The 14473-nt window shown below is 39.6% G+C and overlaps 1 protein-coding gene across 40 annotated transcripts in view; it reads right to left on the reverse strand.

Moving 5' to 3' along the window:
* The window catches only part of NRXN3 (neurexin 3), a 1031704-nt gene that overhangs the window by 553738 nt on the left and 463493 nt on the right, over nucleotides 1-14473 (reverse strand). For all 40 annotated transcript variants that reach the window (XR_007509161.1, XR_007509160.1, XR_007509159.1 and 37 more), the window contains one exon: nucleotides 777-896. Coding sequence is in view for 36 of the 40 variants with exons in the window: in XM_049825576.1 (XP_049681533.1) it covers nucleotides 777-896 (120 nt within the window). In the remaining 4 variants the exon portion in view is untranslated. The remainder of the gene's footprint in view (nucleotides 1-776; nucleotides 897-14473) is intronic.

Consider the following 14473-nt stretch of genomic DNA (forward strand, 5'->3'; position numbering starts at 1 on the left):
AGTAGAGCTGAACTGATCTGCTCCCTCCAGGCAGAAGCAAAGGCCATATCAGGATGAGTAGAGGGAATGTCTGAAAGCTGATTATCTTCCCCCTAAAGGAAGGCTTCAGGGTTTTGTTCAATTATTTCATCAGAGATCTTAATAGTAATCAGCCAAGAAGAACATGCAATGTTTTGAGATGAAGCAAATCAATATGCCAAGCAGCACAACACTATTGCTGTATGTTTAATTGACCACCTGGTTTTAACTGAACGTTCTAGCAAACAGTACCCAATTTCTCATCTTAGCATACACCTAGTAATTCAGAAGACAATCCAGAACACTGCTTAGCAGTTTTACGTGGATTCCATGCCTTTGGCATCAAGGTTTGAATGAAAAGCGTTACCTCAAAGCGTAATTCAATACCCAAAACCTAGCCTTTTTTGTACCGATGTAAATATTACACACAATATATAAAAGTAATTCCTTATTTCTCTAAACCAGGAATTCCATTAACATCAACTGGCATCATTGGTCTAGCTGAGTTAGCTTTTGAAAAGAAGAAAAAAAACCCCACATACCAAATTGCCTACTTTTGTTTTAACAAGGAAAAAGAAAAAATATAACCTGCTGTATCTAATCTGCTGTATGCTTCAAAGAAACCTTCCAGGAAACAAAGTTTGGCTTTGACACTGGGAAAGTTGTATTTCAATTGAAAGTAAAACTAATCACATGTTCTCTGTGCTCCCATCCATCAGAACTCACAGCTCACCAATCCAATGGAAAAGCCTACTTACGGTCATTGCACTGGCTCCCAGAATACGAAGTCATGGAGCAATCACAGGTGAAGCCTTCCCATTGCTGATTACAGACGCCCTGATTCGCACAGGAATCTTCCTGGCAGGTAGTGCTTGGTCCTGAAGAAGATATGACAAGAAAAGGGTGAAACAAAGCTGAGAAAATCATTTTAGTCAAGTCCACAAAAGCTCCAATTCATCATTACCATTAGTATCAGGATCCTCATGCAGAAGAAATAAAGCACTAACCAAACACTTCTTGATTCTTGGACATGCAAGAAACTCAGGTAAAAAGAGCACAAAGGCAACCGTACACTCCACGACAAAACAGCAAACTGTAACACAGAGCAAAGAGGAAGAGTGAAGAGCAACATACTCCCTCTTAGGCAGGCCCAACTCATGTTTGGTGCTTGCTCAAAAAAATTTACTGTAAAATAAGGTGTGATGCAAGGAAAACAAACACTGCCATGTTGCTGTGCTTCCCCGGAAGTTTGATCCCCTTGTAGAAATGAAGGCTAAGAAACAGGCCCATGAACAATGCTTCATCCTACCCAAAGAACACTGATATATAGATTCAAACTGAAGTTTTGAAACCTCATTTGGCTACAACTTTGCTTTATAGGTTAAGAAAAAAAAAAAAAACCACAAATGAACAAAAACCCCCAAAGACTCTGACCAGTCCCATTACATAGGTTCCTCTGGAAATAGGTCAATGAAGTCCCCAGAAAGGCATGACATTAGTCCACATCACGTCTCTATTCCGGACTGGTTTCCACAGCCTTTGGGGGAAGCAGAGGTGGAAGCAGCTACTACTAACAGAACAGCCTTTCATTGTTCTGTGATTTGGAACTAACAGTTGCTATCGTACTCAGATGAACCTTGCAACAGGCAAAAAAGCGATCTTCAGATCAGAAGGACTCCGAATGACGGCTAGTATGTCATCCACAAGAAGGTAGCTGGATGACAGCATCAGCTGAGAGCAGACATGAAGCTGCAAGCCATAGATTATAAGAACGTGAATTCAGAAGTTGCTTTCTGGGAAAGTATTTTATCTTCAGCATTCTAGACAAAGGTATGCTGCTCCTATTGTGCAGTACTTCAAATAAAATGTAGAACTATACTTGACATACCTACCATTCTATATCCTGCACTTGTTGGAAAAGAAAAAGAAACAAAAGAAATAGAGTACATAACAGAGTAGAGGATCTACTGGCTAGGCTGCCTGAGACCAGTTTGTTAATCACTTCCCATCTAGGACAATAGCATAAGGATAAAGCAACAACTGTTCTACCCATCCCAGCATCTTCTGTCACAGTCTTTGTTAGCAAGTCCATGAGGCTCATCCTACTCTTCATCACATCAGAACCACCATCTGTACTTCATAGATGAGATGGGACACACCAAAGTGGAGACAGCATTTTCAAATGTTTTAACCCAAAATGAAACCTCTCATCCGCCATCTGACACCACCCACAGTAATTTCACTGAGTACCATAGTTATACAGCATCTTCGATACTCAGATTGTGCATCTGGGCACTTCCACATTTACAAGCCTTTGCAGAACCCACATCATGCCATGATCCTCCCAACAATTCAAAGACCAAGCCAGGAACGGACCCTTACAGCTTTGGTGCAGCATTCCTGCCCTTCCCACCAGATCATCTTTCCCCACTGCAAGAACAGAATGGGTGGATTTCAGCAGCTTTTTAGCTATTTGTGTTTCTTTACATCTCTCCTGCAATAAGACGGACCATGTGACTCACAGTAGGCAGAGAGTTTAACTGAACAAAAACCTGAGTTTCTTCCCCAATCTGTTATGTTGTTAAAAAAACAAACAAACAAACAAAACCAACAAAACCCCAAAACCTCTAGCTAGAAATATAAGTGTGGATAACAAAAGCAGACAAAATCACTGAAAGAAAATTCACCTATTGAAAAGAGCCAGCGGCAGCAGCCACAGCAAGAAAACCGTGTGTTACCATACTGAAAGTTGAGCAGCATTTTTCAACACTTTTCTCCTCCCCTCCGCCTCTTCTTCCCACCCACCTGACTCATTTGTAGCTGTACAAATCCCAGTGGTCTCACTGACACAGCATGAAGTTAACAGATCACTTCTAGAACTACAACAGTACTGACCAACTTTACAGGGTGGGCTCGTAGGCACATATATGTACACACTTCCCTCCTGCCTTTACACTCATAAAAGACATGGATATAACTATATAGATACACATGCATCAGGTTGGGGGTCTGAGACTTGCTTCAGACTTAGTCTGGCCCAGCAAAAGAAAGGATGACATTTAACAATCCCAAATAGAATGTTAACCGTCATTTTGCCTAAAATGTCTGAGTTATTCGAGGATAAGGGATAAGGAACCGATACCTCTCCTGTACCTTACTACATTATTATCTAACCTCTAACACTAAATATGAATGCCAATACTGCTAGAAGTATAAACAAGCAAGTTATATTTAAAAAAGAAAACAGAAAGCAATTATGACTATGCAAACTTGCTACAGCATCAACTGTAAACGCCATTACATAGAAGCAAAGCAGAACAATTTTCAATGACAATATTTCTCCTCTCTTCCTTTACTCTTCTAAGAGCACTTTAATGAGAAACTGGACTTGACAACGGGCATCATCTAACAGGGAAATCCTTTGTCTAGGTGCTACAAGAGAAAGGACCAGTACTCTACTCAAGGAATAAGACTGCATGAGGCCTAGTACCTGTGGCTTGAAGTGCTTGTAGTGAGAGAGTCCAGAGAGCCAAAGCACTTGAATTCATGACCAGTATTGTGGTTTCTGAATTGTATTTTACAGAAACCAACTGTGAAAATGGAAACAATATTTTCAAAGCAGCCAGAGAAAAAGAAAAAAAAACAAAAAACCACACAATGATGAGGAATTTTGAAAGCCTGACAATACCACAAGGAAGCTCAAAGCCTGATCTCTATCTTCAGAGTCAGCTGTGACAGCACAGCATAGATACTGGGTATTATGCTTTATCTCAGTCCTTAGTACTATAGGCCATTTGCGTGGTAAAACCATCTTTAACAGTTCATCTACTCCTGCAGTTTACAGCCCTTGCCTGATGTCATAATCCTCCATCTGTGGCAACAAAAGTTTGTTCAGAGCAACTAACAGGGATGTCACAGGGGATTAGGATTAGGGAGAAAAGCGACAGAAGCACAGGAAGGCTTATAAAACATGAAGATTGTGTTACCACGCACATGCCCTTTAGTGTTAATGAACAAGGAAAGAAAAGACAACAAACAATTTACATATACGGCAGTAGAACTGGTTCTAAATTACCCGTGTCATCAGGGTTCAGGTCTACTTTTAACCTCATTCCTTTGGCAACACTTATAGCAGCCACAGTAAAAGCAAAGTTTCAGAACTAGTCTTCATGTAATAATCTGAGATACATCTGATAAATCACACTACGCTTTTAATTAATAAAATATGCATGCTGACTTTAATTTTCTCTTTAAATTTCCAACACACTGACAACACTTGCTATTTCTGTTGAGCGCATTTTTGTTCAAAGGCCTTGGTTTTGTTGTCTGTCTGTAGCTGGGCTTGGCACATTGTCTTCTTCATGCCACACGCACAGAGGGAAGGCAACTGAGTAGGTAGTACATACAGAATAAAAGTGGAGAAGTTCCCAGTGCAGAAAAGCAACCCCACTAGAAGAAGCGTGACTTGCTCTGTCTCCTCCTGTCCAGACTAAGCCTACCAACAGAGGCAGCTCCTTAGGAATATGAGATGGCAAAAGCAGAATTCTTCAACAATGTCCATTTGATCTTTATTTCTGCATCTCTAATTTTTACTGGAACAGCTCAGTATCTGAGGATTTACAGGATCTGAGTTCTTGTTGGGTCTTTCTCCCTGGGAAGAAGTCCAGTATTTACACTTTTCTTCTAAGTCACCTAGCTAGATGTATGGTTTGTTTATTAGTTTTACCACTAAGTAGCTGAAGAAAATCACCTTAGAAGAGTACAGTAGCCAGATCTCTTATCCATATTCTGCTTGGAAAAACCACTTTGTCTCACTTTCCTCCAATTTCAGCTGTATGGAAGGTTTGTCTTTGACCTAAAACTAAAAAAATTTGAATTCTACTGCTGCACCTTGCTAAAACTGCCACGTTTCATCCCACAGGTGGGCACGTTTCACTGGCAAGAGAAGTCATTCCTGCTGTGTCATTTGAAAGCTCTTTGCAGAGAAAGGAACTTTAGGAATAAAAGACAGTATTGTGTTTATCATTATTCCAAGTTACACGAGGAATCAGTTTCTTTGTACAACAGCTGCAGGATTATAACATAACTGCCTCGTGTTTTAATCATAACTAGTGATAAGCATTAAGCTAAGCAAACCATTCTTGGTCTTGCACATAACACCTTCCTTTACACATCAAAAATTTACTCCTATTGAAAGGAATCTACCATTTGTGTTAACATTATTTTCTCAGTAAGCTGAAGATCTGCAACAGGCAAGGTTCAATGGCACCATGGGTCTGTTTTCAATCTCCATCTCCCTAAATGCTCCCATCTTTTTTTCTTGTACCTTCAAAGAGGTTAAGAAGAGATAGGAAAGAAACACATGCAAGACATCTTTACTGTCTTTGCAGAACAAGGTGCTTCTTTTGTCCTATAGTTCCTAAATTGCAAATGCCATCAAGCACTAAAATATCTCTACCACTACCAGTCAGATGTTATGATGGGCAATTTATACCTATGATAAATCTACAATCTACTTCTGTCAGCACTCCTCTTTTATAACCAGCAATAGTCTGCTTTTTTTAATTCAGTGTGCAGGCCCAGTACAGCTCAGAGAGGTGTCAGGTCATGGAAACCATATGCACTATTCCAGGACTTACTCTTAGTGCAGGTTAAGGAGAAAATGAAGTTAATCCAGCTAAGTTTTTCAATTTTAGAATAATGTGGAAGAGAATATGTTTTCTGAGTAAAGTGTGACCAAAATTGAGACTGAATCTCATGGAACCACCACTTCACTGGATGGACCATATCTCATATGCTGTAACTGTCAAACACCAATGGCAGCATGTTGACACTTACTTTGCACAAATGTAAGAAACTGAAGTACAGTCAAGGTTCAGTTCATGATTCAGAAAGTTAGATCCTTTATTTTGAGTCACAGGTAGTAGAAAGTAGGAATATCACAGAGTAACTTGAACTTAGCAAACTAGAACCAAAAAAAAAAAAAAAGAAGGGATTTTCAAGGATTGCAAGGCCAGCTTTATGAGCTCTCTCAGTTCCAGATTTTGTTAAGAACTCATCATCCCTTTCATCACCTAAATAAGGTTAGACATCTAGCAGGTTCCATATTTAAAAAGTTACCCATTGTCAGAAGTAACTCAAAAGCCAGCATTCTGCAGTCCTCCGAAAATAGAGCCGTTTATTACAGTGCCTCAAGAGAACCTGAACTCTTCATTCACCTGATGTCAGTTATGATACCAAGTCCTTTTGTTTTAAACATGTGGCTGGTCTAAAAATTTTAGGGACTGGGACTAGCTAAAACAACAAATATGCAAGTCTCCCATAGGAAGCACATTTACCTCAAGGTGAAAGGAGAAGGGAATCAGCAGCAATAGCAAACCACAGAGGATGGATCTACAAGGTGGTAGGGTTTTTTTCCCCTCCATGGAACGTGGCATATACCTATCTTCCTCCTTCTTGACACCCTGCCACCCTCCATCTCTAAGCAACCTAAAAGGTCTTGAGCAAAGTGCTCATACACATGCTGGTGAGGGAAGAACAAAAAAAAAAAAAAAAAGGCAACAATACAACAAAAAGTCAACTGCATAAAAGGGAGTACGGCTGGACCCGAGATGAGACAAGAGACAGGGAGATGCAAATGAAGTAGAGAAAGTAAACAGCATCCAGACATTCAGACACAAAACCTGAAAGCAGAAAGGAAAAACTGAAGGGGCTGTATGTGACAAAGAAAAATATAGTCAATTGGAAAAACACCTTTCCCCGCTACAAGTCACAGCAGTACAAAAGTACCAGGCCTCATGGTCTATTCTGAAATAGCCAAACCTATTTAGCAAAGGCTGATTTCCTGAAAAGCCAATAATCCACATTATGTACTCAAGACAAAAGTTACTCCTTAGGCTTCAATGCGATCAGGTGTCTCCATCTGAAGGGCAAATATTCCTATAGGGTTAAGACCACTGTAAAAATATGAGCTTGAGCTGGAATAATCTTCACAGCTGTGACAAGCATTTAGGTTCTGAGGGCTCTGGAAAAACCAAATCAAACAAATCTCTTCTGGGACCTCTTCTTCATACTGCATCCACTTCGATGGACATCAAGAGTCAAGCAGGAACTCCTCAGCATGTATTTTGAATTCTGATGGACACACAAGTGACTAGAGAGAACAACAGCAGCTGCAGCCAGAGAGACAGGGTACTTGCTGACATCTAACACAAGTCCACGTCCCAAATTACCTGCCACAGTTTGAATGCATGGCACAGAACACCTTAATCCTCGAGTTATTTACACCTCAGTGTACTTCCAGGATGCTTTTTCTCCCCACATCAGTCCCAGCCCACGTATCCTTCCTATTCTTTCAAATGTCATCCTTTACCACTTTCATTTACATAAACTTCAGAAATCCCCTAGAGGCCGCATCTAATACTCTCTAAATCCTTAATCTCTGTAAGACAGAGAACATCAATTTTTTAGTTGGGAATAGGCCAGAGATGCCAACAAAACATGGTCACAGTCAGATGCTCCACATGCATAGAGCACAATACATCACACTAACTTCTGCCTACCTCCAGGCTGTCAAATCATTCAGATTCAGTGTTTCATATACATTCAATGGCTAAAATTATCTCAGGCTGCCAGTATCTTTATCTATTGGGTAAGAGGGTGCTTCCTAATGTGCTTCTGTCTATTAACAACTGTTATAGTGATAAACTGTTTACCCATTAAAATCTTCTTGGTTCCTCCATAAATATTTTTATCCTTTTTTACTGAGCCATGGAATGCCAAACCCTACCTAAAAACAGAGCTGACATTCTGAAGCAAAGATAATTGCTACCTGCCCACACGTGGAATATGGAACAGGAATATTTTAATTTGAAAATTTCATCTATTGCATTAGTTCAGGTCAGCAATGTCACCAGGTTTTCACAGAAAACATGGTGAATAGAAAAGAAATTTATTAAGCACATGATTAAAGCCACAGAAACTTAATTCCAGTAATATGTAAAATGTTGGGAAGTCTTGTCTATCTCAGAGTGAAACAGGAACACTCTACATGTTTTCTCCTACAACAAAACCTTAGACTAAACTGGTGTTAGACACAAAATTTCAAGGTGATTAAGCTGATACCATAACAGATATCACCTGTGGCTTCAGGACTGTTAAAGAGAGACTTAAAGAGAGACATATTGTTCAATGCCTCTGACTTCCCCCTATACCCGAGACCATTCTCTCCTTTTCCATTAAAAAGGAGGAGCATTTTCTTAAACTTCCACAACATTCAGGAACAAATGAATCTGTACTTTATATTGCAATCTCTCTAGATGAGTTAGAAAGTATACTTTCACTATCATGTTTAAAGGGATAGACTTTCAACACCATGGAAAACATCTCTCCAGTTGTACTAATATCAAAGTCCTATTAGTTTCTAATAAGCAGGTTTCCTCACTTATGTCCCAGGGAAATATTTGTATCTAGTTGTTCCATTAAACCTTCCTTCATTATACATCTCCTAAGAACTAGCCTTCATCAAACTGGTTTTCTGTCAGCACTCTTTACCGCATCATCTCTCTGCAATTAAAGTGGCATGTTCTCAATTACTATCTGACCTCTCCTCTTTGAGCCATCTTCATTGGTTTCTCCCAATTTTCCCCCACTTTTCTACTGAAGCTACTCTCAGTCTCTTTAATGGCTTTCACTCAAGAATCTTTAGTATTTTAACACCATCCACATAGTCCTCAACCTTTTGGCAACCTCAAACATCACTGATTGATCCCTTTTTACTTAGCAGACCATAGTAATAAAAGATGCCAGTAAGAATTTCACGTGAGGATCAACATCATCAAAGAGTCCTAACCACTTTGTAAAAAGTCAGAGACTATCCAGTAAAAGGTTCTAAAAAAGACCTATAAAAGGTACAAAAATTGGTAGATACAACAGGATCAGGCATGACCACTCACGTTTGATCAATTATGGCTTGTAAAATGCCACCTAACTACTAAGGGAATTTGTAGATAATAGGCTGGGTTTGGGGGTTTGTTTGGTTTTTGTTTTGTGTTGTGTTTGGTTTTTTTAACTGAAATTCCAGAAAGTTATTTCTGTGGTTTGTGGTTTTGGTTGGGTTTTTTGTTTGTTTGTTTTTTGTTAAAGTCTAGTTTAAAAAAATAGCTTTTACCTTCTGGTCTCACTTCTTAAGATCAGTACTGAAGAATCCAAGTCAGCTTTTTGTTTTGTAAAGCTCTGAGAGCCTCCTGTGCCTCTATACACAGCAGCTATTTGCCTGAACAACCATTAGGCATTTCAGGAAATCAACCTGTGCTTTATGGATATTCAGAGATTGATACAGTCAAGCCCCCCACATCAACAAAAACATCTCCATTGTTTGCCATGTCTCCTTCTTCAACCCAGATATACCCTCCAGAGGGGCTAGGGTTTGTCATTCTGTTCTTGTCCCAGAGGTGTGACTGCATCCAGTAAAAGGCACCAAATGTTACATAAAAGCATGTTTCAGTTCAAACCAGTAATGGGGAAGAAAAATCTTCTCTACCTTGCAGGTCAGCTTTAGTCAACTCAACTGCGTTAGCAAAAAATAAATAACAAACCAAACCAAAAAAGCAAACCCAATAAACAACAGGCTAGTATAAAGGCAGATAAACCAGGGTCACATCACTTAAATAAAAGCAATTGGTATCTGTCATAGTTTAACCCCAGCCAGCAACTAAGCACCATGCAGCCACTCACTCACTCCCCACCACCCAGTGGGATGGGAGAGAGAATCAGGAAAAAATAGGTAAAACTCATGGGTTGAGATAATAACAGTTTAATAGAACAGAAAGGAAGAAACTAGTAATGATAGTAAAACAATAATACTATGACAGTAATAATAATAAAAGGATTGGAATATACAAAACAAGTGATGCACAATGCAATTGCTCACCACCCGCTGACCGATGCCCAGCTAGATCCCAAGCAGCGATCCCTCCAGGCCAACTCCCCCAGTTTACATACGGGACATGACGTCCCATGGTATGGAATACCCCTTTAGCCAGTTTGGGTCAGCTGCCCTGGCTGTGTCCCCTCCCAACTTCTTGTGCCCCTCCAGCCTTCTTGCTGGCTGGGCATGAGAAGCTAAAAAAATCCTTGACTTAGACTAAACATTACTTAGCAACAATTGAAAAACATCAGTGTTATTAACATTCTTCTCATACTGAACCCAGAACATAACACTATACCAGCTACTAGAAAGAAAATTAACTCTATCCCAGCCAAAACCAGGACAGTATCACAGCCAACATGCATAATCAATGCATGCAGGAATGACAACATAAGCAACAAAGGCACAGAAGGACATGGCTACCTTAACCCAACCAAGCAACAGATAACAAAACGACAGACAAGAGATAGGAAATGCATTTCATTCACACACACACAGAGGAGGTCACGCAATTTACAGATAGTAGAAAGAGAAGAAAAAAAATTAAGACAGATTTTGTCTCATTTGAGAAATACTTAGAATCCATTTAAGTAAAAAAAAAAAAAAATCTATTTGACTTTCAGCATATTAGTCAATCATTTTTCTTTTGTTTCTACATCCAGGCTCTGGAGCTGAACTTAAATCTTCTGTCTCTCATGAAAGCACAGATTGCCCTGGCTTTTTGTCCAAAGTGGATTTATTGCCAGAAAACCATAGGGGACTGGTAACTCTGGAAGATGACAACCTCTGTTTATCCCAAGAACTGAACTTGACACTGGGTTTAAAGTGACAGTAAAGCCTTGCCCCCTCACAAGCTGTTGCCTGCACATGGATTTCAACACCTCCTTCAGAAAACTTGCATCAACAGGCAAAGAGACAGCCAAGGCTTTAAACCCATATAAAAAAGCAAACCAGAACAATACCACTGATGCTCTTCCATTTAGGCACAGGATTTTTTTTGTTTTTGTTTTTTGTTTGTTTGTTTTTTTAATGGAGTCCAGTTCATAGGGAAGCCACACAGGTTTTTGATGTGTTACACCTTGATTCTACATTTTCTCTTTCAGTATGGAAAGAGCAGAAGACAAAGATGGGAGTATAAGCAGCAGCTCCTGAATCCCTTGCCACTGAACGTTACATATTTCTATTATACAGGACAATGGGAACAACAAAATACCAAATCACTGACCTCATTGCTCAAAAGATGGGTAATTAAGAAGTGCATACACACCTTTATAACCTTCTGTTCATAAAAAGTTCTAACATCACAGCTGATGTTGAAGAGAGATTGGTAGTTCTCCCTTTCTCCCAGTGTCTCCTTTTACATTTACAACCCAATAAACTAGAACTGGCATGTACAGATGCCGTTTCCTATGGTTCCTATGAAATTTAACATTTTGAATCTTTGCTATTGTTTTGCAGTCCATGAATGACTCAACATGGCAATTACCTTCCTTTTTGAGCTTGTCAGATTTTTCTTCCCACTTCTGGAACTGCTCTACTACATAGAGCCATAAAATCCCCAGAGTTCTTTAAAGAAAATGCAGAAGAAATGGGGGAGGGGTGGAAAGAGGGGAAGGATGCATTTCTCCATACATCATCTTCAACACACATTCTAACAAAGTAATTTCTGTGTAACAAACAAACGCTTTTCCTAACTGCCCTGCTCCTCATTTTTGTAGCTGAGCTGGAGCAAAACTTATTCATTCTGTAAATCCAGTAGCACTACGACAATGCAATACAAAAGCAAAAAGAACAAGAAAGCTGTCAAACCATCATGGAGTAAATTAACACTCCAGTCCTCAATGGACAACCTTTGATTCCACAGAGAAAGTGAAGTATCACCAGATTTGAAGTTTCACTACTGAGCATATGAAGGGTGAAATCCTTTCTGACATTATCCTGCTGTGAGATTTTAAGCATGAGATTAGATTTTCTTTTCTCCACATACTGCTTAGTATGCAAAATGCATTTCTGATTATCCAGCCTGTATGTGTCATTCATGCTTTTCATGCACCAGTGAATTCCAAAGGTTAACTATACTATTTCATGGAAAGTAGCACAAGATTATGATTTTACTGCAGAATCTGAAAGAAGATTAAGTTAGGGCAAAAAAAAGTCCCAAAACATCTGGAACAGTGTCAGCCAGTTTAATAATAATCACTCTCCTTTGTGAGAAGCTGTTATCAGTGGAACAGGTGAGGAAAGGTGAAAACGAAAGGAAGAAGCCACATCTCTAAAGCACATAGAAAACTGCCTTGTGGAAGAAATACAATGTTCTTCAACCACTGCTGTTAGGTTTGTTTGGCTGGGGGCAGGATAAGGTGAATGTGAGTATTAGAAAGTGCAGCTGAATTTCAGATAGCTCTAGTGCCCATAGTAAGCAACATAAGGATGTCCAAAAAAAGGAAAACACAGGAGAACATGTGGAAAATTAATAAAGAGGTGAAAAAATACTCCAACTGCAGGAAGTACTCATTAATATTTAGGACAACATCTTTAAACTCCACAGAATCTGCCTAACTTCTTCCAGGACCAGTAAGGAAAAAGCAGCAAGTCACTCAGTCTTGACTTTTGTGGATGGAATAAACTGATCCATTCATCTAGTAGCAAGGCCAGGAATGAAGTGCTCAGCAAAAAGAATTGATTTTATAAGTCTAGAATCAAGGAGGAGCTGACCTGAAGTTTAAATTGGTTTACTTTCAAGAAGGGAGAGAAGGTCACCTGGAACAACTTCTTCCATCCTCCAATTTGCATACATACCACAGTGCAGACATCTTTTCTCTCAAGATGTGTATGTCTGACACAGAAATGGAAATAGCCTGTATTACTCAAACTCAGGAGCTGTATAAAAAAATGCCAACCACAGCCCATAGGCCATTGAGCTAGAGACTAAAGAGAACCAGGTCATAATACAGGGCTGCTTTTCCTCAGTTTCTAATGCTTTTCTCACCTCCAGTGGCCTCCACTCACTACTTCAGAGTGCTCTGCAAGACATAGTTGAATTTCATACTCTCATTGCAAACAGATAAATACCATGTGCCTATTTTATGGGTGGAGAGAGCAAGGCCCAAAGTAGGTGGCAGACTTGCCTGCAAGCTTCCAGTAGAAGCCCCCAAAATGAAGTCCTTTCTGAGAATTGACTTTGTCTTTTCAGAATGTTCGGTAGCCTGACCCAACACTGACACAAGGACCATTTAAGTCTTAACCACTTTCCTACCTTTTGTACCTTTTCTCCCAGGCCCTCTCACCAACCCCTTTTTTGAGCTGGTGGTAGAGGAAAAGACATGTTGTTACATAAAAGATGGCGATGATAGCTGCAGTTAGCACGAGAGCTAAAGATACTCTGTGAAAAATGAATAAATATATTGGTATAATGTCATTATCCCGAAACCTCATTCTTCTCACGGTTGCATATAGCACATCAAGCCAGAACAGTTTTTACACACCAGGCAGTAAGAAGGTTTCTGGCTTTACTGAATACTTTCCAGGGAAACACAAGCTGCCACTACAGATCTGACCAGACCTTCAAGATCAATGAAGAGCTGCCTGTTGTTCCCAAAAAATCAGAAATGCAGCAGTTGCAAAAGAGCGATAAAAATAAAGCAGACCATCACATGCAAAAAAGAAGGGATGTATGGTGTGGAGCTTTTAATTCCATGAGCTCATTTGATTTTCAGACACTCTTAGGTTCTCCCAGATGATTACCCACAAAATTCTTTGCCAAAAGCAATGGTCCTACAGGACACATCAAAACACAAAACAGGTTAGTGTGTCAGCTATCGTGTTGTCCAGCACACAGGTCATTGAGCAGCAGACTTCAAGAGCTGAAAGCTTAAGTTTGTGCAGCACACAAGGAAGCTGCTAACACACAGGATAAAGAAGTTACTTAGCTGTGCTATCCTAAAAAAAAATCCCACCATAGGTAATTTAAAGAAATTATAGGAATAAAACTGATAGGCAGAAATAAAGTAATTCTTGCCTTAGGTCTTGAAGTGCCTTTGGTTTTTTTTAGCACTACTATACACTATTAAACATCAGCCACTTTCAGTTTCAAGGATGCTTGCATTTCAGTTAATAACGTCTACATATGGCCTAAGAATGCTTTGGGATTCTCCAGGTCCGAAAGAAAAAGCTCTCAGATATTTATACTGAAAGTGCTTCCTGCTCAAATAGGAGCACTGCCTTACCCATCACTAGAATAGAGCTGATTTTACAATGTGGTAGGTTTGTGCTTTGGTGCACAGCAAGGCTGAATTATGCTTGAGCACGTAAGAGGAACAATGTGGCCAAGGAAACTCAATGGCTTGCTTAAACCAAGTTAAGAGGAGGTGGCGGTAGAATGAGGACAATAAAGAATATTATTTTCCTATTAAAACTTGTGAATCTTGATTGGTGGTATGGAATAAGGTACTGAAATACATGAATAGAGATAATAAATGCAAACAGGAGGCAATGATGTCACCCATTCGTAATAGTACAGGTCTGTCT

The sequence above is a fragment of the Accipiter gentilis genome, chromosome 22 (assembly GCF_929443795.1).
Source record: "Accipiter gentilis chromosome 22, bAccGen1.1, whole genome shotgun sequence".
Classification (NCBI taxonomy): domain Eukaryota; kingdom Metazoa; phylum Chordata; class Aves; order Accipitriformes; family Accipitridae; genus Astur; species Astur gentilis.